Raw genomic sequence first — 26,474 nt, forward strand, 5'->3', positions numbered from 1 at the left:
ATGCATTTTCTATGTAAGAAAATTATATAATATATTTAGTCTTGTTTCCTGGGGGGGGATCTAAATTAAGTGCATTTTACTTAAGTAAAATGATCAGTATCTGCCAGTGTGGTAATAAAAATAATCTTAATGCAAACGGAAAACAAGATTATTCGGAGTGTCTATTACTAAGTGCAAATTTACAGTAGCCCCGCCAATGTCATACAAAGTTAAAAAAGGTTAAAAACAAAGGCTGTGATTAATGGTTTCAGTGGTGTAGGCAGTATCGTGTTGAGCGCGGAAAATAACTTGCAACGCGATTGACTAGGTTCAAATCCGCCTTCTGCCAAGCTCGCTCTTCTCCCTTTTCCCATCACATATCACATCAGAAAGACATTTATTTTCAATAAAAATGAAGAAAATGTTCTAAAAGTGGAAGTAAATTGCCTAACGAGTGTTTAATAATGATAAAACATTTACACTCTGTTTTTATTGCATCCTGTTAATGTACAACAATACTGAGGTGCAAATAGTATGTATCTGCCAGTATAAAATATAAATAGCATCTAATTACTATTTACACTTATTGCAAAGAACTGCTACTTTTAGCCTACTACATGGTAAATAGAACATAATTTGCAAAATAAAAAAATGCACTTAAATTATTATTATTATTTTTTTTTTTGCATGTGGGATACCATAAAAATGAATATCAATAACTTACCGTTCTGCCAGTTTCACCTTTGATATTACAGTGATTAGAATTAAACTTGCATTGACATCATTTTGTCACACGCTGTTGCCATGGTGAATCGTAATATCGGAGCTCCATTGATGATGACTTTTCATAGTCGTGGTGCACGCGCTTAACTCCGAGTCAACCTACTCAGAGTTGGTTGAACCGCCTTATTGAAACGGGCCCCAGGTGTCTTCAATGTTGACAATAAAAATTAAAGAACTTAGGTTTTAAAGAATTTATTTTTAAAATGAAAGATTTTACTTAAATTTTACTCATTTTAAATGGTTGACATTTAAGGAATTAATTTCATTAATTCTAACTCAATTCTATTTGCTGAATTTAATTAATAATATTGCTTGTAATCTGTTGCCAAAATTTTATGGAGTAGATATAGCGTATTACTTTCTACAGCAGAGTAAAAGATTGAGAAAAATCAACATTTTTCAACTGCGGAAACCTCTCTTTTTTATTATTTCCCTTGAAATCGGCAACACTTTGAACACAATATGATGCAATCATCCTAATTACAATGACAAACAAGCAAGGCATCAGAGGAAATGCAAAAGAAGTCAGTTAAGGAGGAAATAAAAATGTAAATATACACAAGTTTAAATTATAAGTATTATTGTATTATTATTTCCTGCCAAAGTAGCAATGAGAATCATAATGACTACAGCAAACATACATAAAGTCATACAAAACTGAATATAATTTAAGAATGAAGTGCTAAGAATGAGTTTGCAGTAGAGGCGTCATCATGATTTTGGTTGTATTTTAATCCCCGGTGGAGAGCAGAGAGGGATGACAGCGCTGGATGAAGACTACGAGTGGTGTCTACACATCGTCTGTTGAAGCAAACAACACACGAACAAGATGACAAAGGGCAAGATTAGAAAAATATAAAAAAAATATGAATTATCTTTTCTACGATTCAATCATTATTTGACTTCTTACCAGGGGAAACCCTCCTTGAATTCAGTGAACTTGTGACGGACCATGAAGGTGGCTAGAGCATCAGCAACCTACAAAACAACATATTATATTTCAGAAGAAACCATTGCAGTAAAAGACTGCAGCAGAACCCAATATGTCCAGGATTTCAATGACTGTGGAACATACTTTCTCCGGGGCATCTTCATGAACAGCATGGCCACATTGTGGCAGAACCTGCATCTGGAACTTCCCTGTAATAATAACCACATAAGACATGAAGGACCTTCTGGTCACAGCAATGTGATTTGCCTGAAGAGAAGGAATATTAGTGCCTTACCTTGCATTTGCCCAATGGTAAGATCTTTATCAAGCCTGTCAACACCTGTGGGACACACATTACACATTAAAGTCAACATAAAAATCAAGATCGACAATTCTTAATTTATAGAATATTACAGTATTTTTAATAAGCGACATCTCTTCTCTTCTCTGATGTGTTTACTGGGATGAGGGCGGGGCAACCTGTCACGCACATGACATCACAGCAATAGCAAACAGCAACGATCCAATCAAATCCCGACGGACAAAGTCCCGTCCTACATTTTTTCTTATTCAAGAAGCTGTTTCACTGGGATATACACCAATCAGGCATAACATTATGACCACTGATTGAAGTGAATAACACTGATTATCTCTTCATCACGGCACCTGTTAGTGGGTGGGATATCTATCAAAAGTGGTCCAAGGAAGGAACAGTGGTGAACCGGAGACAGGGTCATAGGCGGCCAAGGCTCATTGATGAACGTGTGGTCCGTTCCAACAAACGAGCTACTGTAGCTCAGATTGCTCAAGAAGTTAATGCTGGTTCTGATAGAAAGGTGTCAGAATACACAGTGCATCACAGTTTGTTGCGTATGGGGCTGCATAGAAGGTGGTCATAATGTTATGCCTGATCGGTGTACGTCACAATGGAGAAGAAAAGACAACCGCAACTTTTGTTTCATGCCAACTTTAAGAGTCCTAAAATACACGTCTAAGCCTTACCAGCCAACAGGAGGAGTTTTGGCACAGAGCAGCTGAGAAAGAGAGAAGACAATCCTTTAAACCAGCCCTCCCAGTACTTCTCTGTCTTTGAGAGTTCAATACGCCAGGTGTACAGACATTCTTTCTTTATCTGCCAAACAGAAAAAAAATCATCATGTTCATTGTGAAACGTAATTGTTAATAAATGCACAATACAGTAAGGGATAATGTACACTACCATTCAAAAGTTTGGGGTCTGTAAGATTATTATTAAGATTTTCATTATTATTTAATAAAAAAAATACAGTAAAAACAGTAATATTGTGAAATATTATTACAATTTTAAAAAACTGTTTTCTATTTAAATATAATTTATTACTGAATAATGAATTAATCCAGTCTTCAGTGTCACAAGATCCTTCATAAATCATTCTTATATGCTAAATTGGTGCTCAAGTAACATTATTATTGTCAATGTAAAAAAAAACAGTTGTGCTGTTTGTGGTGGAAACTATGATATTTGCAGGATTCTTTATGAACAGAAAGTTCAAAAGACCAGCATTAATTTGAAATAGAATGAAAAGAAATGTCTTTACTTTCATTTTTGATCAATTTTAATGCATGCTTGCTAAAGTATTAATTTCTTTAAAAATACATCTACTGACCCAAACTTTTGAACGGTAGTATACAGTCAGCCAGATATTGTTGTAAAATAAGCCTTGACAGGGTGATTAGATCAGAATTAAAACTTATTTACTACCTCTTGGTCATCTTCTTTCTTCCTTTTATGGTTGGATTCACCTCCTTCTTCATCCTCTTCTTCTTCAATAATGCCTTCACTGATGTTCTTGGAAACCCCTGGACTACTCAATGGCTCTTCGCATCTAAACATACAAGCACATCTAATCAGTGCAATGTATACAATAGCTAAATATTTCCACAAATTTACAACAATTACTGGTTCTAATTAAGGGAATTCATACTAGGGAAGACTTACTTTTTCACCTGTCCAACCATGGACACTCGTGCAGACTCAATATTTCTGATCTGACCACTTTTCACACTGGTAAGGAAAAAAAAAAAAAAAAAAAAAAAAACAAGTTACCAAAATATATAATAATCATACTGATCTGTACCATGTTTAGGAAACTAAAATATCTGTATTCTAAATAAACTCAGGGTTTCTACAGGTTTTATCGAATCTAATTTAATGCCAATTTTTAAATTTTTAATGCCATGTATATATGCCGCTAAATGTCGATAGATAACGTCATACGGCAATTAGAAAATTTATCATGTCATTGTTGTATTCGCATTCTGTCAAATGTCAGCCCTTTACATTTGTTTGCTTCTCTGCTGCTACCCTTTTGCTCACATAATATATTTTAATACAGCCAAATTCCCAATAAAATTGGGACTCGACAGGACTCGACATTAAGCCTTGTCATGTGGACACACGTAAATCGGTCATTCACTTGTACGAATAAAACAGTTGCTTGTCCGGAAAAAAATAGTTTTTTTTTTTTGGTGGAAATATAAATTTGTTCTGAAGCAATATCCTTTCAGAATACTGCAGCTTTGACATATGTAAATCTGCATATTTTTGATTGATTACAACTGCATTAAATAATGTTATGGGATTGTTTTAAATATTTTTTTGAAAATACAAATATGAAATGTTGGGGGGGAAATTATACTTTTAAAAATGAAACTAAACCACCAGTAGGTGGCGGCAAGTAACCGTCTTAATCAGTGAGTCACTGATTAATTCATTCAAACGATTCATTCAAATGGCCGATTCGTTCAAAACGCTGAATCATTCAGTAATGAAAACAAGGCCGAGTGCTGTGATCTTTGTTTGAAACTATTTTCGCTGATAAAATAGAACAAAAACAGTCAATGTTCCTTCTAAAATGTAGGTGGCTTAATATTAACTACTTGTTATTTGAATTGTGGAAATCAGTGTTTTTAGCCTATGTAGGAAAACGGCATTCTTGGTCGTGTAGTTTTGCTTAACAGTATCAAGTTATAAAAACTCCACATTTTGAATTTTTACCGCAGTGTTTAACCAAGTTTCTTTTTGTGTGTGCTTCGCTCATGTTTCCATTTCTCCTCCAGATGCTGCGCGAGCCTTGTTATCGTCAGTAGCCTACATAATACAGCCTATTATTATCCACTATCGATCGCCACTAACACTAAATGTAATAAAATCAATCACGCGTTTTGGTGATTCCCAAGTTGCTGTGTTTTTTTGTTTTTTTTTTGGTATTGACGTTTTCATCAGGTCATTGTCCGGTCGGGAAAGTAAAATTCGAGCCCTGACATGTTAAACCAGCACTAAAATCCTGATTTATAATCGAGACGTTGTCTGACAAAGTCACCATACACACAAGATAGACATTTGCTGTGATTTTGGCTATATGTACACGTAAAATGATCACTCAGGTTAAAAGCAATAGTATCTATTTTATTTGTTCTCTGACAGAGCGCATATCCTCAACTGAATGCTGCTGAATCAGAGGTGCGCCTGCGGCAGGAAAGCAAGATCTCGCGCTCGTGCAGTAGTACCAGGGGGTCTCGGAAGCTGGATCAGGTTAACAAGTCGCTATATTCGTCACAACGCGCTTTCTTAGAAAAAAGTCGCAAAAGGGGTCTGAAAAGTCGCTAAGTTGGCAACACTGACGCAGCCTTCCGTCTCCAGGTCCCAGCCCGCCGCTCTCTAAACCGGCGTTACGGCAATTTTGCACCGGCCGGAGGCAATTACCAAACTGGTTCCGTGTGCGTATCACACCAATGTACATATTTTGCGACAGCAAATCGAAGTTATTAAATATTTAGGCTTTATTCAAAATAAACTGGTAGTAATAATTTTCTTGAAAACTATCTAAAAAATTTAATGCCTGTAGAAATAAAATTTAATGCTTTTTAATGCCATTTAAGGCCTTAATTTTCGCAAAATCCATTTAATGACTTTTAATGCTTTTTAATGCCCCGCGGATACCCTGAAACTTGATAAACAATCTGAGCTGTGTTTCTCAAAAGCATTGTGAGCTAAGTTGATTGTAGAGACCATTGGTGGCAATGGTACTACAATCTACTTGGGCTTATGATATTTTTAAGAAAATGTATCTCTGATAATTTACAGTTTAGGCCTGGCTTTCAATTATACTGTAATGTTGAATGGCTTAATTACTTATTTTATCCTCAGAAACTGAAAATAAAATATATAATTAATAGACGCATCAATATCAGTGACCTTTAATCATTGTACTTATTAAAAAGATGCCTTTAAACAAATAATTAAAAGGAAAAAATATTCTGTCTTTATGTTGTTTCCAAATTAATTTGGAACTTCATTGTGAAAATTAAAAAATTTAATGTTATGTGCGATTAATAATTAAGTACAGAAATCTGTGCAGTTAATCGATTGACAGCCCAAGATTTTATATATATTCCAGCATCAATTTATTCTTTAAAAAGCTGTCACCAGACAATATTTTCAAAAATATAACCAAAACTGTGTACCTCCATTCGATTGCATTCTCCACAGATTTAAACGTTTTTGGTCGACCTCTCAGAAAGTTTTGCATGCTGTTCAAGGCATCCATTGCTGTACCTGGAGAATGAGCAAAAAAGCATTAACGCATGTTTAAATATTACACAGTGTCACATATAATCAAACTGCATTGAAATCAATGACAAAACATACAGTCAGTGGTTTCATAATGTTTTTGTTGTGAATACACCAATAACTGTGTAACTCCACTGCTTGAAACTCTTGAGATGTCAAAAGAGAAATTTTTTTTCGAAGTATGCACTAATAAATGACAAGAGAAAAAGTTAAAATTAACTGTTTTTTTGTGTGGAGTATGAAACAAAAGAAAATAGGGATGAGAGGTGAAAACTTACCTTCCACTACATCAATAACACAAAGGCCAAGCAGTGATGGTACATGATTGGCTGCAGCCGTGTGAACTGCTATTGCTCCACCCATGCTGTGACCAATCATCATGATCGGAGGTGGGTTTTCACCATAAAGTGCCTCCACCACTTTTCCAATATCCCTGAGAGAAAGTAACATTTTTTAAGTTAAGGGTACGTTTACACGACAGTGATGTACGAAAAACTGAAAAGTTTTTTTCTTTGCGTTTTTTGTGTACAGATGACAACGTTTCACACGGATCTGCGAAAACGACTAAAAACACTATTATGCATGCCAGGCCAGTAGTTGGCGATGTCACTTTGTAAAGAAACACTACCGCCTATAGGCCGAACACGTAATACGCATGTGCATCACGTCACCGTTTTCACAAATTTGCATTTTTTAGTTTACACGGAGACAATAACGGTATTGTTTGAAACCCGTTTTCAAAAGTTTGCATTTTCAGGTGCCCAAAACACCATTTTTAGCTGAAAATGGTGTTGTGTAAATGCCCCAAATGTTGCAAAAATGTCCTTTGCACGGACCTTGAAAGAAGTGAAATGAGTGTGTACTTACTTGGCCATTGTTTCAGCAGAGAGGTCGTCAGGGTTCTTTACTTTAGTATCACCTAATTTTTATGAGAAATTGTGACATTTGAAAACAGGTTGGTAATATATTTTGTGTAAATTATATGTATGTCACTGACCTATGTGATTCTAAAATTAAAAAAGTCTATGGTTTGATATCAGCTAATTAACTAAAACAAATCCGTTTTCTGAAATAAAAGAGTTTGAAATCTCTTACCGTGTCCTCTGAGGTCCATAGCTACAACCCTGCAGTTGATCCTACTGCATATAACAGACTGAAAATACAAACATCAGATAATATAAATGATAATAATATTAGTAAATATTTAAATTAAATATTTTTGCTTCATATTTTTGTGTAATGCAATACATTTTTTTTCCAGGACTGAATGATGAATAGAAAATTCAAAAGAACAGCATTTATTTGAAATAGATTTTTTTTGTAACAATATAGAAGTCTTTACTATCACTTTTGATCAATTTAATGCATTTTTGCAGAACAAAACTTTTAAACAGTAGTGTGTGTGTATGGGTCAAAACACTGGTCTCGGCTTGTTGGTACCAACAGGACGAGCCTTAATTGTCCGTGTTACCAACAAGCCGAGACCAGTATTGTAACAGTATTTTCACCAAAAAAAAAAAAAAAAAAAGTTAAGCCAGCTATTTAGATATCTTTTGCTGTAGAGTGTCAGTAGGAAATATCAGTTTACATTTCCATAGGGCTGCCCCCTAATAGTCGACTAACCTTTAATTTTAACCTTAAATTTTATTAGTCGGTTAGTTGCAGAAAAAAAAAACTCAACAGGAAGTGGCGAAGTCACGCAGTCTGTGAGGGACAGATTGTTAACAGCAGGAAATCCAAACATTAGCCTATCATTCATCAACCTCAAATATGGCTTATCACTTGAAACATGTAAGTAGTAGCAACTTTACAAGTCTGCTCGCTGTTAGCCTAGTCCTAGATAAATGTGTGCTATTATTTGGCGCATACCCAAGTGTTTGTGTGGAGAGTGCGCTTACTGCATGACATACAGGCGCCGGTGCGATCACTTGCATTTAACTTAAAATACTCTGTCATTTTGGTCATACAGATAAGAGTCTAATGCAGACTGTAAAGAGTCTACTTTTATTTCTGTAAACTCACAAGAACAGCAAAAAATTGTGCTTTTGTAAAATAATGAAAACAATCAGGATGCGCTTTCTGCCATTTTGCCCTTAGTGAATTTGAGCACGTAAAAATGAACCGAAACTCAGAGTTATACTTGCCTCACAGACACGAGAAATATCTATAAAAAGCTTGAAATTTCTACTTTTAAACGAACCAATTCAAATGGAAAATACATATTCTCAGATTATGTAATCCGTATGCACATCCACTACTGCGGAGATGACGAGTCAGCATCGTTGACAATCTCCGCAGTCGAAAACAGAAAACATTATCAATAAATTATTAAAATGTTCAGACAGTCTCCTTCTGTTTTTGATGACACACTCATAATCATTATGTTTGCCGGTGCGCTGTGACAAGCTTTATGCATGTGATTGAGCGCTGATTAGGCTATGTATTATATATGCAAAAGGCTCATTATTATGATTTATGGCTTATTAATATAAACGCGCAATTTGTCGACTAATGGCTTAAATGATCGACTACTTGTCGACTAGAATAATCTTTAGTCGAGGGCAGCCCTACATTTCCAAACATTCCTTTTGCCATAAATTGTACTAATCCAGTGAGATTCTTGTATGCACAAGGAGTCTGACAACAGCCGGTATGCTCCACATGGAGATCTGATCTCACCATCATCCAGTCCTTCTGGGATTACATGAAGAAACAGAAAAAAACGAGACAGACTAAATCCAGAAGATCTGCTGCAATGTTTTCAAGATGCTTGAAGAAACCGACCTGCAAAGCTACCTGAAAAACTATGTGCAAGTGTACTAAGGACAAACGCAAGGGCTGGTCACACCAAATATTGATCTGATTTAGTTAATAGAAGTTAATTGATGTATAAAATCTATTTATGAGATTGCTATTTTTGAAAGCATCCTCACAAGTGCCTAAAACTTTTCACAGTACCGTAGCTTTGCAGGTAGATTTCTTCATGTGTCTTGGAGACTTTGCCGCAGTTCTTCTGGATTTAGTCTGTCTCAGTTTCATCTGTTTCTTCACGTAATCCCAGATGGACTGGATGATGGTGAGATCAGATCTCCATGTGGAGCATACCGGCTACCGGTCAGACTCCTTGTGCATACAAAAATCTCACTGGATTACTACAATTAATGGCAAAAGGAATGTTTGGAAATGTAAACTGATATTTCCTACTGACACTCTACAGCAAAAGATATAAATAACTGGCTTAAAACTTTTTTTTTTTTTTTTTTTAGGTGAAAAGACTTTTGCACAGTACTGTATATATATATATATATATATATATATATATATACACACACACACATACAATACCGTTACACATGCTGTGTATTAGTGCACAGAACAGAGGTCCTTTTATTCCACATCTGTCTGTTTATGATGTACATGATGTAGCATAAAAACACAGCACTAAAATTGACGAAGTGAGGTACGGCTTTGTGAGATGTAAGAAACTCACAGTGAACACTGCCCAGGACAGTGCCGAGTGACCTCCTCCATGAAGGAGCATCAGGACGGGACCATGAGAGCCACTGCTGTAAATTCTGAATGTGTACAGAGGAGTAAAGGAATGGTTTACAGAACAGAATGGATTATATAACATGAGGTACATAAAGGGCAATATTTCATAATTTTCCAAGAGTCTCATCTACAATTAAGCAAAGGATATATCTTTGCTGTTGTCATTGTCCACCTCCACATCCTCCATGGTTTCGAAGTACTGACTCCAGGACAGGGGAGTAAAATCTCGTTTTCTTCCTGGTCTGCATAGAGAGAGGGGAGAACAAACTACAGTCAGTGGTGTCCATGTGTTCTTGTGGGGTCAAAGATCCCTAGTGGTCACAGTTTAAATGACTGATCAAGAAGATATAGAGGTCAAGGTGTGAAGATGAACATGAATCAGAAGACACGTGATGGGAATTCAGTCTCATTTAAACAAATTGGTTCTTCCGAACAGTTTGTGTCAAAGAACCGATTCATTTAATATTTTGCGCCATTACATAATTATAAGCTGTCATTTAAAGTCAACATGAAACGTAAGTTTTGATAGTCTTTGTATAGTACTTGTTAGGTATATCCAAGTGAAACGGCTTCTCGAACAAGAAAAAATGTAGGGCGGGACTTGAGTTTGTCCATCGGGAATTGATTAGATCGTTGTGGTTTGCTATAGCTGCGATCTTATGCGAGTGACAGGTTGTCCCACCCTCATGCCAGTAAATGTGTCATAATAATAAAAACATTAATATGCATCTCTACCACAGTGACGCATGGAGGAAGAGGTGTCATTGTGTGGGGAGCCTTTTTAGCTGCTGTTACTGGTGAGCTACTTGAAAAGTCATTCATTGCTTTGGAGTACAGGAGAATATCGCAGAATGGCTCGCTTCCCACAAAAGATGTTATCTAAAGAGGAATGATTAGATGTTATTTTTCAACAAGACGATGCTTCTGTCCAAACTGCAAAGACAACCAAGAAGTGGCTTGAGAACAAGTCCATCAGGCTCATGTTTTGGCCTTCTTCAGAGTCCAGATTTGAACCCTATATTGAATATTTTGTTCTCACATTAAACTCAAATGAACTGGAAGATATTTTTCAACTACTCATGAACTGTTTGAAGCCATTAACACTGAGTGGAATAACACTTTATCTACAGTATTTGTGCAATTCCTGCTAATTTCTTGACCAGTGATTTGTGATTAAAATAGTTAAGACTATTAAAAATCCAATAAAAGTTGCCATTTTTGGCTTGGCCTTTTATTTTTCCCAGGAGTGTACAATCAAGAAGTATACATTTCTAATACATTTTATTTTGTACAATCTGTATCAACTTTCTTATCGCCCTAGTAATATATATGTCCTAAACACACTGTTGCTGCGTTGTTGACTCAAGAACCGCTTGAGCCGATCTCGATTTACTGAACGATTCGGTCATTGCTAACGAGTGAGTCGTGATCACGGTGGCTAGATGAGACAGAACGCAGGAGGGACGGCAGACAGTTGATCGGAGAAGCAAAATTTAATCATGAATGGATTTTAGACTTGCTTTATATTCCGTGCGACACATATCGAATATAAGCAGTAGATCCCGAGAACAGTTATGATTCGTCACTTCATGAATCTAGATCGTGACAGCTATCAGCTATCAACGACAGCGTTGTTAAAACACCTCGTATGCATTGACGTGCTTATAATTATAATACAATTATTATAATATGATGAAGTGTAAACTCACCCCATTCTTATTTTAGATCCCGACTGCAAACCTGCCACTGGGGGTTTGGAGGCTAGCAAATTCAAATGCAACTGTTTCTCCATGGTGTGAGGAAAACAAAACCCTTTGAGCACGTAAAGCGTCTAGCCCTCTTTGCACCATATGAATCCTCTTCTATAAACAGTAACGTTGTACAATTTACACATTAACGATAAATCAGACTAGTTCAGCAGACAGGTACAGAAATCTATGTTCACACAAGTAGTCTCCGCCCACCAGTATTTTTGCCCAGAGTGCATTGTGGGAAATGTAGTCATGTAACAGGCTCTTAACGATAACGGCGCATAGAAAGAACTACAACTAACAGAAAACACCAGTTTTGGTTCCTTCGCACGTAAACCACCCTGAAAAATATGACGTAATGCAATACAAAGGATGATGGATGGATCGTCGTCAGTCCCTTGTAATGGACTGCTTTCAAAATATGGTGAAGCGATATCTGCACCTTTTCTAAAAGCCTTGACTTCCTCTTTTATAACTTTAATGTAACGTCTGCTTTCTGGTGTAGCCATTATTGTCACTAAATATCATTTGATGCTTTTTTAACCCCCGTATACACCCCAAAATTTCATATTCCTAAGCAGTTTATATACAGTATATATTGGTCAAAGACATTTAGATGTCCGCATCAATAGAAATTTACAAAAGTGATTTTATATACATAGAAAGCACATTAAATGCAAGTAAAACGTCTACTTTTAAGGTTTCAAATAAGTTTTGGGAGAATAAAATGTCAAAATGTGGGTGAAATAATGCTCCATTGTCATTCAGTGTAACACTTATATTCATGTAAAATTTAAAACAACATACTTATTCTGACCTGTACATATTAATATATATAAAACAATAAGTGAGCATACTAAATTTTATTGCATTTTAAATGAGTAAAAATTCTTGCTGACAAATGGGCAAAACCTAGGATAATGGCAAAGTTTAAAAATGTAAAATTACAAGTAATTAGCATTTGGGTTAAAAGTAATTAGTCTTTAATATGGCATGAACAGATTTTTTGTTGTAAATATCCCTGACAAGATTGTTACACTGAATGACATTTAAGTGGGTGTCTTCTGTAAAACATGGTAAAAATTAATATTTAATTTTTGCTCAGAAAAAAACCCCCCCAATTAAACAGGACCCATTCTGATGTACTGAAAAACAACAAAAATTCAAAGCTGCATTAAACATTGTTTTGATGCTTGAAAACCCTTTTTCGTCCCATACATACATTATATAGTATTTATAATATATTTTATAATAAAAATGTCTCATTTTCTTTTTGCATTGTTTTTTTTTTCTTTTTGAATCATAAGGTTAATGTATCATTATGCATTCTATATATATATATATATATATATATATTTTTTTTTTTTTTTTTTAGCCTTATTGTGACTTCACAAATGCAAAATATATAGCACTGAATTCTAAATGCATTTGTTGAATATTGCATACATTTTGTACTGGTTGTTTTGCAATAAATGGAAAGAAAATGCAAATTCAAATGCAATCTACATTTAAAAAGTGATTTGGACCAAGCATTACGAAACCTGAAAGAGTTTTGTGAAGGTTATTGAATGTAGACTTTTAAATTGTAACTGAAAACCAATTTCCTGCAGTGTAAACATGTATTGCTTTGCGGTAATTATTTTGACATTAGATATACTGTAGGTTTTGACAGCATTATGATTGTGAATAGCTATGAGTAACAGCAGCAGTTGCAGTAATAATGATTATATCAAATATTTTCATTGAACTGCATCAGAGAGAAGACAAAAAAAGAGATTTGATATTTTTCTCCTTAATTGCTTTAATAGATGATTATCACTCTCATTGACAGAAGTTTCTTCTCAGGGCAGGATCACTGGTATATGGTGAAATAAAATTAAATAAATATCAACGAAGCACCATAATATGGATAAAAGGCATGAATCTAAGTGGCCTACATTCAGTAAAAACTTCCTTCTTACTATAAAAAAAAATGCAAAAACATTAAGCAGGGAAACCTACTTTGGACCTAGTTTGTGCTAATCATAAAAAAATTAAACATTCACAGTTCAGAAAAAAGAAAACAAAAATGAAAATTGCCACAGCAAGGACTTTTTTCCCTTTTAAGACATATTTAGGGGCTTCAATAGACTATTTGGTGAAATCCCATAATGTAACACTGCCAATAAACTCCCTGTGAAGCACCCTGAATCAAATCACACTCAAACCACCAGTTACAAAAGGATGCTAAAAATTCAAACACAAAGGCCCAATACAAAGGAAAACTGTGGAGCTACAGCAAAACACAAAGAGCATTGTAAAATCTGAATCATAAGAGCAAATCCTCAAAGGCAGGAGTCAGAAATGTGTCTGGATACTTCACCACCCTCCAGGCTCCATTATCATCAGCAGTGTCACTCACACACCGCACCACAGCGTTCCCTGGAGGGCCCCATGCAAACAACATCAAACCAACGCTGGCAAACAAACAAAACAACAATCTCTGTCCAATTTCAAACACAAAAAATGCAAATAGCCATGTCAAAAAGGGGAAGGCTGTTAATTTTTGGACGCGAAGAGACAGTAGAAACAGAGACAGTAGAAACAGGAACAGTGCTAAGAGAGAGTGCACGCCTCTCCTCAGTGCATCAGAGGTGAGGGAGAAGTCTTCACATTCCGGCAGGACTTGGAGGAGAGAGTGGAGGAGGAAGAGACATTACTTCTTCCAGATGGTGTAAAACACCCATCTGAATCAGCATGTTAAGGAAGAGACCATTCATGTGAGGGTCAAAAGTTAAAAGGATGTTAAAGGTGCAATATGTAATATTTTCTGTCCGCTAGAGGTCGCTAGAGGCCTATTCAAAACAAAGGCGTAGCTTGATGATGCCAAGTTTGAGCGTGAATCTTGGGACATGTGGTCTTCACCTCAACGGACGGTGGAATAGAATTGGGATAGGACTCGGGAAGAAATCATGTTCATGGATGCGATTATTAACGTTACTGTAGTATGAAGCAGAGCAGGGCCAAGTGTTGTGGGAGCTGAACGAGGACGCTGGAGCGATTGCGCAACACACGCCTCACGCGCAGCGGAACTTTTATTATGCCACAGTCGCCGGCGCTGCTTCTGCTTTTCCAGTCATGAGTATGAGGTAACGCAGATCTTTTCATCATATTAGATACATTAGATACATTACTCTATGCTTTCGCTCGGTGGCTGCTATGAGAAACTTGTTGCACATTGCAGTAAGCTAGATCGATTTTAGAATATCATATTAAATGCTGGATGGCTTGTGTTGATAAATGGCATGCAATTAATATTAAAACGCATTGTATGATGGAGAAAATGCTGTATTACTGTTACTAAAAATAAAGCTGCATCTGATTATGCTATGTCAGATTCTTCACAAAATAGTGTTTTTCTCTGAGGCATGGTAAAGCATGGTACTCGCAAAAAAAAATCAAGAAAATTAGATTTAGCCTAAACAATAAGACTAAACGTGTTGAGCTATATAACAATAATTCATTTTCTGTCTATAAATATATCAAAACAGTTGTTCCCTTGTCTATTAAAACATGTAAATATTAAAGCGTGGTTTCCATGGTTTCTACAAAATAAAACGGAAACCGAGGGTAACGCGGGTATGACGCAATTGACAGGCGACTTCTCACACGTCCCGGAGCCTTGGTTAAAATTGCAATTTTCTCACGATTTACAAATAGTTGGAAACATTTGGGATATTGTAAGTACTCAACTGAACAAAATATATAACAATGGCCTAGTGGTTTTTGAAAAATTCTTACATATTGCACCTTTAAGCAATTTCTATTTATTAACAGTAAATTATTAATAGTTTTATGTATTATTTTTTAATATATAATTTTTTATTTTAATTATATATATATATATATATATATATATATATATATATATATATATATATATATATATATATATATATATATATATATATTTACACACACAAAATTTAAAATGCCCTTTACTTTTTATATTTTTAATAAATAAAAATATTATATATATATATATATATATACACATTTTTATTTATTATATATAATATAAAAAAATAAAATAAACTACTTTTTTTTTTACTTAAAAAAAATAAAAATAATAATAATGTTATAACATAAAATTATAAATCATTTAACATTATATAATTAAAGAGTTAGTTCACCCAAAAATTCTGTCAATTACTCACCCTCAAGCCTAAATTAAATCTGTTCATCATATAAAGTGATCGGGTCTCTTCAGAAAATTTGGACTAAACCACTCATTTCATATGGATTAGTTTTACGATCTCTTATGAACTTTTTGAAGTGCCAAAATTCTAGTCAATGGAGGGACAGAAAGCTCTCAGATTTCATCAAAAAGATCTTCATTTGTGTTCCTAAGATTAACGAAAGTCTCACGGGTTTGGAACAACATGAGGATGAGTATTTAATGACAGAATTTTCATTTTTGGGGTGAAATAACCCTTTAATACCTTATTCACAGACTTGTTTCCCATCCATGATTAATGTATTTTATCCTGAGCAATTGACCAGGTAATTTAAAAAGGATACAGCTCCATATACGAGGGAACACACACCACCTCTTTGGAAAAGTCCACTTTGCATGAAAGTCTCCCCAAAAGCTTTTCATATTCACTGAGCGCATCAGTCAGATTCGCACAATTACCCTGCAGGCAGAAAATAACATAATAACAGATTAAAGGAATTAAAAACAGCAAAAATTCACAGCAATTTTAATTACATGCCCCCCTCACCTGTGTGAAATACTTTCCACTAGGGCGTAAAACTCTAATAGAGAGGTCAAGGATGAGTCTCAGGAATTCCCATGTGGAATCTACAGAACAAAACAGATCAAATTAATTGATTAAATATTTGTAAAACATGTAAGGCTCAGACAGAAATGTGTAGCTACATATAGACTAACCCTCCTCAGGTGCTGTGGAAATAGGGACAGCTGTCAAGTCATTGATCACGTAATCAAACGTCCTCCCTTGCTCTGCAAACTTTTTAAGTACGGGAACACAGTCTTGAACCAAAATCTGAACCAAAAAAAAAGAAGAAATTAGAAAAACATTATAAGTCATTTGTAGTGGAAAATATACATTCATTGTTAGCCATAAAAAAGAAAACTGGCAGTTGCCCAGAGTTTGGGTAATTTCCCTCAACTGACTACATTGCGCTTGTTTCAAAAGCAGGAAAGGGGCCTCATTGTAACTTCAAGCATAAAAATATGTTTAGCAACTGATAAATGTTTCAGAGAGAGAGCCAAAACAGAACAAACAATTGAGAATGTGTAGAGACATTTATAATGTGACAACAAAAGATTGCTATTTTAAATAAATGCTGTTCTTTTCAAACTTCTATTCATCAGAAAATCCTGACAAAAATGTATGATGGCTTCCACAAAAATATTAAGCAGCACAACTGTTTTCAACATTACAATGTTTCTTGAGCAGCAAATTAGCATATTTGAATAATTTCTGAAGATTCATGTAACACTGAAGACTGGAGTAATGATGCTGAAAATTCAGTTTTGGAATAAATTACATTTTAAAAAAATATTTAAATAGGAAACTGTTAGAGTAAGAGACTTCCTTCCAAAACATTTCAAACAACCTTATAGAGTTAGTTCACCTAAAAATTAATTACTTTATCATTAATTACTCACCCTCATGTCGTTCCAAACCTGTAAGACCTTCGTTCATCTTCGGAACACAAATTAAGATCTTTTTGATAAAATCTGATGGCTCAGTGAGGCCTGCATTGACAGCAAGATAATTAACACTTTCAGATGCCTAGAAAGCTACTAAAGACATATTTAAAATAGTTTATATTTAAAATAGTAATCTGACTGCAGTGGTTCAATCTTAACAATATCTAGTGATGGGGGCGATTTCAAAACACTGCTTCATGAAGCTTCGAAGCTTTTGTTTCGAATCAGTGGTTCGGAGCATGAAAGTCACGTGATTTCAGTAAACGAGGCTTCGTTATGTCACAAATGTTTTGAAATTTCAAAGGTTCACGTGACTTTGGCAGTTTGATACAAGCTCCGAAACTCTGATTCGAAACAAAAGATTCGTAAAGCTTCGAAGCTTAATGAAGCAGTGTTTTGAAATCAGCCATCACTAGATATTGTTAAATAAAGTCGTTATTTTGTTTTTTTTGGTGCACAAAAAGTATTCTCATTGCTTCATAACATTAAGGTTGAACCACTGTAGTCACATAAACTGTTTTAAATATATCTTTAGTAGCTTTCTGGGCATTTGAAAGTGTTAATTATCTTGCTGTCAATGCAGGCCTCACTGAGCCATCGGATTTTATTAAAAATATCTTAATTTTTGTTCCGAAGATAAACGAAGGTCGTACGGGTGTGGAATGACATGAGGGTGAGTGATTAATGACAGAATTTTCATTTTTGAGTGAACTAACCCTTTAAGACACCCACACACTACAAGATAATCGGGCCACTTTTGGGCCCAATTCTCCCCTTCCGACAATCCTAGGTAAAGTCCCAATTGTCTGGTTCTCCAGATTATCTCATCAGATTTTCCTGTGGTGTGACGAATTAAGAGTGATTGAATCTGCTCGGAAGAACGTTGGGGCCTCACCGATCTCAAATGGTAAATATCAAACATGTTGAATATTCAGAAATCAGAAATCCTGTTGAACCCCCAGGACAAACACGCGCACACTCTGTAGATTGTCACATGGAACGAAACTATACCCAATCAGAAAGTGAGCGGACGGAAAACAGAAGCATAACACGACTCCATCCAACCTTTTTCTTTTTCCCCCACAAATTTTCTGTAAAAAGCAGTCCAAACTGTATTATCGCCATTTCTTCTTGCCCATCGTCCACCATGTTTGTTTACTCTAAAGTTACGTTTGGCCGCGAGAGATTTTGCGAGATTTCCTGTGTTCACAGTCGTGAATGGAATCTGTTAGTGTGTGGTGTGCTGTCTTGGTCACATTGCGACACTCTACACACTATTGAAACAAAACTGTTAAATATCTTTTAGTGTGGGCCAGTCATTACTGACTTGCTTATAAACCGAAGCTTGACTGGTATGTTTAGCAACCGTCTGGGACCGACATAAATAAAAGCTTTAACTGATAAAATGTTAAACTGCACAGACAAGTCAATCCTTACCTCATAACAATCTCCCTTCAAGTTATCTAAAACATTCCCACACGTCTTCCTCATGTGTTTCCGACATCCATCAATCACCAGCTCGTCAATGTAAATACTTAATTAAGGAAAGTAAATACCTAAAACCAGTTAGACAACAGACAGCTACAAAATACTGAGTTGTTTTCCGTTTAACTGAAGTCAAATGATAGCATAAAGGATATCTCAACCATGGTGATCATCTTTGGTTTGAGCTTTACCGCCTCATGGAGAATTCCTCCATCTCCTCCTCCCAGAATAAGTACCTCCTTTCCAGCATAGTGCTCTTTGCCGCTGCCCATAATGGCCTGAGTGTAGGGCAGATCACTTTCTGCCAGATCTGACATTTGATCACACTAAATTACCACACGCTCATATGATACAAAGCCCAAAAACTTCTCATGTATTTGAAATTAGTAAATAAACAGGGCCCTTTTAACTTACTGACATCCCCGTTAAGAATAAGCATATTGCCAAACTGCTGCGAATGCAAAATTTTGATGTTCTGGTAGGGGGAATCCTTCTCGTACACAACTTCATCAATGTCGTACTCCATCAGCCTGCCGTCAGCCGTGGGCCAGTATCGGTCCACATCACTGCCTCGAATCAGCGCAGGGAGTCTGACAGGACACAATCAGTTATCAGATCACAAAAACGTTCCACAGGGCACATGCTTGGAATGACATGAGGGTTAGTAAACAATGAGAGAAGTTTCATGGTTTAAGGCAATTGATTCAAGGTGGAAATAATGCTAGTTTCACCTCTTGATCCTTTGGATATTTCCATCCAGGAGAGCCTTCAGTTTCTTCTCCAGGGCATTCAGTAGCTACAAAGAAAGAATTGTCTTAATTATGACCTTCTGAATCAGGAAGAAACGGGAAGTAAACACATTCTAGAATGGTTGAATCACTCTTGCCTACTGGTTGATCTGTGGTCAGCAGTGTTGGGGGTAACGCATTACAAGTAACTTGAGTTACGTAATCAGATTACTTTTTTAAAGTAACTAGTAAAGTAATGCATTACTTTTACAACAAAATATCTGAGTTACTTTTTCAAACAAGTAACGCAAGTTACTTTGTTTTCCCATGTATTAACTGACAGCTCCCTTGTCCCCACGTTGAGAGAAATCGAGAGCAAGTGCAGAGGTGTTGTGTGCGCTGTGTGAACATGATGGGTATTGTAGTTCTAGACTAAATGTGAGCATTCATCTCAGAATATTGCACAAATCTGCAATAATTAAATATAATTATATATTATATAATTTATGCATTTAATCTCACTTTATTAACCAATGTCTTTGCTGCTGACCTTCGATGATCCAATTCAAATACACTAATAAGCGAAAACGACTTTAGAAAAACATCACATTTGTGATCAGCCTGAGGCTTATTCATTTCACTTTTGGTATGAAAGGGCCTTTATATTTGCCATAAATAGAACTTTTTTTTATTATTATTAAAAAACAAAATATTATTATTATTAAAAAAGTAAAACATTACTTTTCATAAAAAGTAACTAAGTAACGCAATTAGTTACTTTTTAGGGAGTAACGCAATATTGTAATGGATTACTTTTATAAGTAACTTTCCCCAACACTGGTGGTCAGCATGCCATTCCCTTTCAGAAGTTTTTTTTTTTTTTTTTTAAAGAAATCAATATTTATATTCAGCAAGGATGCATTAAATTGATCAAAAGTGACAGTAGAGATATTTATAATAATGTTACAAAAGATTAAAAAAAAAAAAAAAATACTGTTCTCTTGAACATTCTATTCATCAAAGAATCCTGAAAAATTTATCAGTTTCCACAAATGTTTCTTGAGCACCAAACCACATATCAGAATGATTTCTGAAAGATCATGTGACAAGTCATTTTAAACTGTAATAATATTTCACAATATTACTGTTGACCAACATTTGACCAGTAGTACTAGTGTATAAATATAGACTTCATAGTGTTGAGTAAAGTGTGATTATGTGATTAAATGTAAAGATTGCATCCTATAGTTATCAAGTGACAAAGAAAGACTTCATCCTTACAAACAGATATCCCAGATTTAAAATAAAGCAATAAGCCCCAAGAAGCTGTGGTTTACGTAAGCAATAAGGTACTCGAGGCTGTGCTGTATCGTGAATAAGTCACGGCTGAAGGGCGTTGTTACCCCTTCAGGCGTGACTTATTCATGATACAGCACTAGCCTCGAGTACCTTATTGCTTTTATAAAACGATTACCACACAATACAAATATTAAAGGCAAAAATATCTATCACTGCAACTTTCATGAAGTAAACTTTCACTAAAAGCCTTCCTTCCGCTGGAAAAAACAGTCCCTGACCGTGAACAGCAACAGAAGTTACATTATTATGCCATTAAATGGTGGCAAAGACTGTCTTTATGAATGTGTCAGTCAGTAGCGAAGACTTATACATTGAAAAGACTGAATTGTTGTGAACACGGAACAAGACGCAACTGACAAATGCTTTGACTTGCGCTGTCAGTCACAGGAAAACCCCTTAAATGTTAAAAGGACAAGATATCGCAGCTGACAAACTGATTTTGTAAACAGTATAGCAACTGTAAACATAAAGCAGATATTGTCAATTGCTTTAAATGCTACAAGTGAATTTAAGCATAATGTCCAGTATGGAAAATGGATATTCATTTTGAGATTTGCTAAAAATTACATTTAACAGTGTTTTTTAAATTATAACTGTTTTAAAGATTAACTTTAAGTGAAAAAAAATCTAATATGAATATGGTACTAGTATCTCTATCACCTACATTCTGTTAACTCACATTGTCCACTTGCACTACATCATCCCCTTCAAGACACTGGAGGTCAAAGGTCACCAGACCATGGGAGTGCATTCGTAAGATGGCAAACCTGATACAAAGAAGATACAGAAGCATAATTAAAAACTCAAAACTGCAGTCAAAAACTTTACCAAAAAGTGATGCAGCGCTCAGGTCAGATACATCCCAGCTTAAGCCTAAACAAAGCCCCAACAGCTGTGTTTACAGCAAGCCACACACAAAACAGGAAGTGAGAGCCAAAGCCTTTAGATCAGATTCACAAAGCCACTAAAATGACCCTGCGCTCTACTAAATGCTGTCCTTTGTTGCAGAGAGGATGCACTTAACTGACCAATCAATGGTCATCCTAAAGAGTGCCTGTCTGAACACTGGAGCACACCTGGTGTTTTTAGTGGAGCGTTTGTGTGGTCAGTCATCATTATTGTCAGTTAGGTTCAACATTGTGCTTAGCTGTTACAGAGCAAAAATGAAAACACTCCATGGAATGGCCCGATGGAAAAGAAACTCTCTTTTTTCCTCATTTACAGTGTGAGCCATTGCAAACAAATTGGCCATAATGAGAGGGCGATTACAGCATCGTCCAAGATTCAAATTCCGGTCCCTCCCTCTTCAGCTCAACAAAACCTAGTTTTACATACTGTGGCATGTTGTAAAAGACTGATGTAAAGACATTTGAGGCAAATGTGCTCACCTGCCATTCTTGCCGACGAAGGTTGCCAGATATCCGTGTCCCTCAGAGTCGTGGACATTCTCTGTCATTTCCTGCTCTTGAAATATAGACTGCAGGCCACGCACAGTCGCAGAGACATCAGCTAAACAGAGAGGGGGAAAACCGACCAATTAATTTATCTTCCACCTCAAAAGCCTCAAAAGATCTTCTCACTAAAGATCACTGACACTAAAACCAGTTTTGCTGCACACAACTCAACTCATTTGCATATTTCATGTTTCTAAAAATACTATAAAATAAAAAGGGATAGTAAATAATAAAGGGATAGTTCACCCAAAAATGAAAATTGTCATCATTTACACACCCTCATCTTTCCAAACCTGTATGACCTTTTTTTTTTTTTCATTGGTGGAACAAAAAAGAAGATATTTTGAGAAATGTCTGGGTTTTTTTTTTTTTTGGTTTTGTTTAACTTTTACATACAATGGAAGTCAATGGTAACCAAAGTGTAGCTACTGACTGACACACTACTAAAAGTGTTGCTACTGACTAACAACATGAGGGTGAGTAAAAGATGACAAAATTGTCATCAATATTTTCTTTTTTGAGTGAGCTATCCCTTTAAGGACTGACAACTTTGGTCACTATTCACTTGCATTGCATCTTTTCTCATACACTGAAATAAATGGTGACATTCTGCCTAACATCTCATTTTGATTTCCACAGAAGAAAGTTGCATTAGTTTTGAAAAGCATGAGAGCGAATATATTATATATATATATATATATATATATATATATATATATATATATGTGTGTGTGTGTGTGTGTGTGTGTGTGAGCAACAAGGTACGAGAGGCTGTGCTGTATCGTGAATAAGTCATGGCTTAAGGGCATTTTTGGGCACGATGGAAGCGGTTACCACACGATACAAATATTAAAGGCAAAAATACGTATCAGTGCAACTTTCATGAAGTAAAGTTTCACTAAAAGCCTTCCTTCTGCTGGAAAAAATAGTCCCTGACCGTGAACAGCAACAGAAGTTACATTATTATTATGCCATTAGATGGCGGCAAAGACTGTCTTTATGAGTGTGTCAGTCAGTAGCGAAGACTTTTATATTGAAAAGATTGAATTGTTGTGAACACGGAACAAGACGCAACGGACAAATGCTTTGACTAGCCTGTCAGTCATGGGAAAACCTCTTAACTGTTAAAAGGACAAGATAATACATCAGACATTTTAAAACAGATTTTTTATTATGAACAAAGGACTGACCTGAAGAAAAATGCTAAATCTGAATACAGGTAATAAACTCTCTCACTCAATCTCTTTCTCACAATTCTCTTCTACATAATACAGTAAGCTTCAATGAACAATATCAACTGAGAACATAAAGTTTACGTTGCTAAGAGTGTTGTGTGGTGATACACAGAACCGTTGGGTGAAGCGTTCATAGCCGTGTTTTATCGTGAATAAAACACAGCTATTGACCAATCAGAATCAAGGACAGGAACTAACCATTTATATATATAAATTGTGTGAACTGTCCCTTTAAAACTCACTAATTACAAATAAGTTGCAAGTGTGGGGTATTTGCAAGTTGGAGTAATGGGCGTGCCAAAAGGTTGTGGCATGCAGAAAGGTCTTTACAATAGGTTGTGAAAGCTGTTTGACAGGTTGTGGGGAAACGTTTCTGTTGTAGCAATTCATCTTTCGGCCAGCCTTCTTTCGGCATCCCCATTACACCGACCTGAAGCTATCCCTGTCTCAGAGGGTCTGCATCTGCCCATTACATAGAATTCATTTAATTGCAGGATTCAAATTTCTCTTGAATAACTTTAAACAAGCAAAATCTGCACAAAACAAGCCAATCCATATTGATTCCTATCCATTCTATATTTTACAATGTAGAGTAAATTGTACCATATCGATCTGTAGCAGTACATGTATCTAATTTAAATCTAAAATAATAATACATGATACTCTGCACCCTGTGACCCTGGTCAAAAAAAAAAAGATACGAATGCAGTATGCAAGTATGGAAAACTAATCTAATCGGCTTGCGATATTATTAGCCAGTGAAATAGACGCACGCCGGGGAAATGAAGCTGACAGACAGTCAGAGCTTGTCAACGTACAGAAAACATTAATCGTTCAAAAATGTCATATATGCATGAGACTAGTGCATACATAATAATATGCCCTCTTATAATTGGAAAATGTTTGTTTTAGTATGCACTGCGCGGCTAGCTCGCCTGCTAGAGCATGTATGTGCACATATGAGCTCCATTCAAACACATTATACAGAGCCGACGCCAGCTTCGGAAGACAACCGACATTAGCCTCTGCTAACACCGCTATGCTACCCCCTAGAAGGTCACTTATCAGATCAAACGTCAGGAGGATAAGCACAACAGTAGAAGCTTTTCTCTCGACTGCAATGACATGCATCCCGCGATAGTCTAGGCAATGCAGCAGTGGGACTGCAGCCTCGCTGCTATTATAGAGACAATAAATCGCTTACAGGGCAGTTGCGAGGAGGCCCGTATGTCTGCAGTGCAACACGAGCCCCCCTTCTTCTCTTCCACTCGCCCCTTCATTCATTTCGCTGAAATTTACCTGGCGCACGGAGCTTGAAGTCAAGGGTGTAATGTAGCACTGCCATGATGGGGTAAAGCCGTCTGCCATGCCTGGATGAGGCAGCCGGTGGTGAATCGGTGGAGAGTCTGTGGTGACAGAGGGACAGAACGTGCACGCCGGAGGGAGGGAGGTGTGTGTTGTGCGCACCGCGCTCTGTTTGTCTGTCTCTCGGCAGTCGAGCTCGGAAGTGGTTGGTAGTGCTGGGGAGTTTGATTCATCTCAGCGAATCGAATCTTTTTCCATCCGTTTAATCAATCAAGAGATTCGTTCACTATTTCTTTTTTCCCCAAGTTGAAAACTCAATTAAAACTGTTATTAAACATATACACAGCAAACACAGAGTGTTCTCTTAAAGTTCCAATTTGGTTATATTTGTGACCCAAATAAGAATGTTCTGGAAACGTTCTATTTTTGTTCTTTTTTTTTTTTTTTTTGGTAACCAAAGTCCTTCCTAAAACGTTGCATGGAGTTTTTTTTTTTTTTTTTTTTTTTTTTGTGACAGTCAACACACACAAACGTTTAATGGTTATTTTATGGTATCTTTATATAAATAATAATAATAATAATAATCACGTCCCCAGAACCTTCTGGAAACCAAAATTGTTAGCTTACATTATTGTGCATAGGCTACATGGTCCAGACCTATACATAATAATCTAATATATATACCTCTTACATCTTGCAATAAAAATAATAAACAGTCAAATAACGTTTACATCAATTGCTTTTTCATTAACACGTCTTCTATAGCTTTACACTTTATGGAAATGAATCAAAATATATAATTTACATATATTTTACTTAATGTAGACTAAGTGATATTTTCCAACATTGAAATTTGATCGATGACTGAAACTGACCTTTACAACCAAAAATAAACGTTGAATCGACGTCTATTTGCTATTTGTGAAGGGACTGAATTAAGGGGCCGTTCACATATCGCGTCTAAAAACGCGTGGAAAGCGCGACCGCGCCGCTTCTTTCCAAAGCGCTTGCGCTCCCATGGAGTCTGTCGTTGCTACGCAACCATGAACCCTCTCTCCACGACGACGAGGAAGTTTCAGCAAAGAATAAATTGATTTCTAACCATTGCATTAGCTTTACTACTAGATATATTTATGGAGATGAGATATAAAAACCCACCCTGTACAGCTATGATCAGCTGTTCGACTGAACTTTCGATGTCACATGACCTGCGGTGCACTTGCTGCATTCTGAAAAGTTGAGAATTTTTCATCTTGATGCGCCTGGAAAACGCACCGCATGCGCGTCGCGACCGCGTCGCTTCAATTTTGATTCCATTACTTCGCTACATTTGAAATAACGAATTTGAGCGCGGAAAAACTGAGTCTTATTAATCTTTGTTCAAATTTGGGTGTCTACAAATCTACTATGGGAATCCCACTTGATTGTTAATTTAAACATATACGCGTTTAAACAACAGACAACAAAGCAGGTCTATCGTTTTCCTTCATTTTGTAAACTGCTGGGAAAGACATCAATAACCTGTTTTTTTGGGTACTGCTTTGTATTCAGTTTAGCTGCAAATACTTTTGGAAATAT

General features: G+C 36.1%; 2 protein-coding genes across 3 annotated transcripts; both read right to left on the reverse strand.

The window, feature by feature from the left end:
* Positions 1 to 1,157: 1,157 nt before the first annotated feature.
* On the reverse strand, positions 1,158 to 11,850 carry ppme1 (protein phosphatase methylesterase 1). 2 transcript variants are annotated; one of them, XM_051877293.1, is made up of 14 exons: positions 11,567 to 11,849; positions 10,005 to 10,099; positions 9,796 to 9,887; positions 7,401 to 7,458; positions 7,173 to 7,224; positions 6,584 to 6,738; positions 6,200 to 6,290; positions 3,672 to 3,737; positions 3,435 to 3,558; positions 2,696 to 2,825; positions 1,989 to 2,033; positions 1,838 to 1,902; positions 1,673 to 1,740; positions 1,158 to 1,563 (listed from the first exon to the last, which is right to left on the reverse strand). In XM_051877293.1, coding segments are annotated over exons 1-14 (1,125 nt in total). In that variant the 5' UTR covers positions 11,650 to 11,849; the 3' UTR covers positions 1,158 to 1,562. The 2 variants fall into 2 exon arrangements, with proteins under 2 accessions (XP_051733253.1, XP_051733252.1); XM_051877292.1 differs by lacking the exons at positions 1,158 to 1,563; positions 1,673 to 1,740 and having other exon boundaries at positions 1,748 to 1,902; positions 11,567 to 11,850.
* Positions 11,851 to 13,384: 1,534 nt separating this feature from the next.
* On the reverse strand, positions 13,385 to 25,120 carry sms (spermine synthase). Its single transcript, XM_051877294.1, has 11 exons — positions 24,891 to 25,120; positions 22,291 to 22,411; positions 21,582 to 21,669; positions 19,547 to 19,611; positions 19,230 to 19,405; positions 18,969 to 19,125; positions 18,768 to 18,855; positions 16,542 to 16,656; positions 16,372 to 16,451; positions 16,169 to 16,284; positions 13,385 to 14,334 (listed from the first exon to the last, which is right to left on the reverse strand). The coding sequence occupies exons 1-11, from the start codon at positions 24,934 to 24,936 to the stop codon at positions 14,304 to 14,306; spliced, it is 1,083 nt and encodes a 360-aa protein (XP_051733254.1). The 5' UTR covers positions 24,937 to 25,120; the 3' UTR covers positions 13,385 to 14,303.
* Positions 25,121 to 26,474: the final 1,354 nt, after the last annotated feature.

Source organism: Ctenopharyngodon idella, chromosome 21, assembly GCF_019924925.1.
Source record: "Ctenopharyngodon idella isolate HZGC_01 chromosome 21, HZGC01, whole genome shotgun sequence".
NCBI classification, from domain to species: Eukaryota; Metazoa; Chordata; class Actinopteri; order Cypriniformes; family Xenocyprididae; genus Ctenopharyngodon; species Ctenopharyngodon idella.

Bases quoted from the DNA above. Each gene is read 5' to 3' on its own strand.
- ppme1 (XM_051877292.1), bottom strand. From the start codon at position 11,649: ATGGAGAAACAGTTGCATTTGAATTTGCTAGCCTCCAAACCCCCAGTG. The intron at 7,459-9,795 runs GTGAGTTTCTTA...TTGTATTTTCAG, and splicing joins TGTCCTGGGCAGTGTTCACT to TCTGTTATATGCAGTAGGAT. The intron at 1,903-1,988 runs GTAAGGCACTAA...TTATTATTACAG, and splicing joins TACCATTGGGCAAATGCAAG to GGAAGTTCCAGATGCAGGTT.
- sms (XM_051877294.1), bottom strand. From the start codon at position 24,936: ATGGCAGTGCTACATTACACCCTTGACTTCAAGCTCCGTGCGCCAG. The intron at 22,412-24,890 runs GTAAATTTCAGC...CTCTCTGTTTAG, and splicing joins CTTCAAGCTCCGTGCGCCAG to CTGATGTCTCTGCGACTGTG. The intron at 16,657-18,767 runs GTAAGGATTGAC...TTTTTGGTTCAG, and splicing joins TGAAGGGAGATTGTTATGAG to ATTTTGGTTCAAGACTGTGT.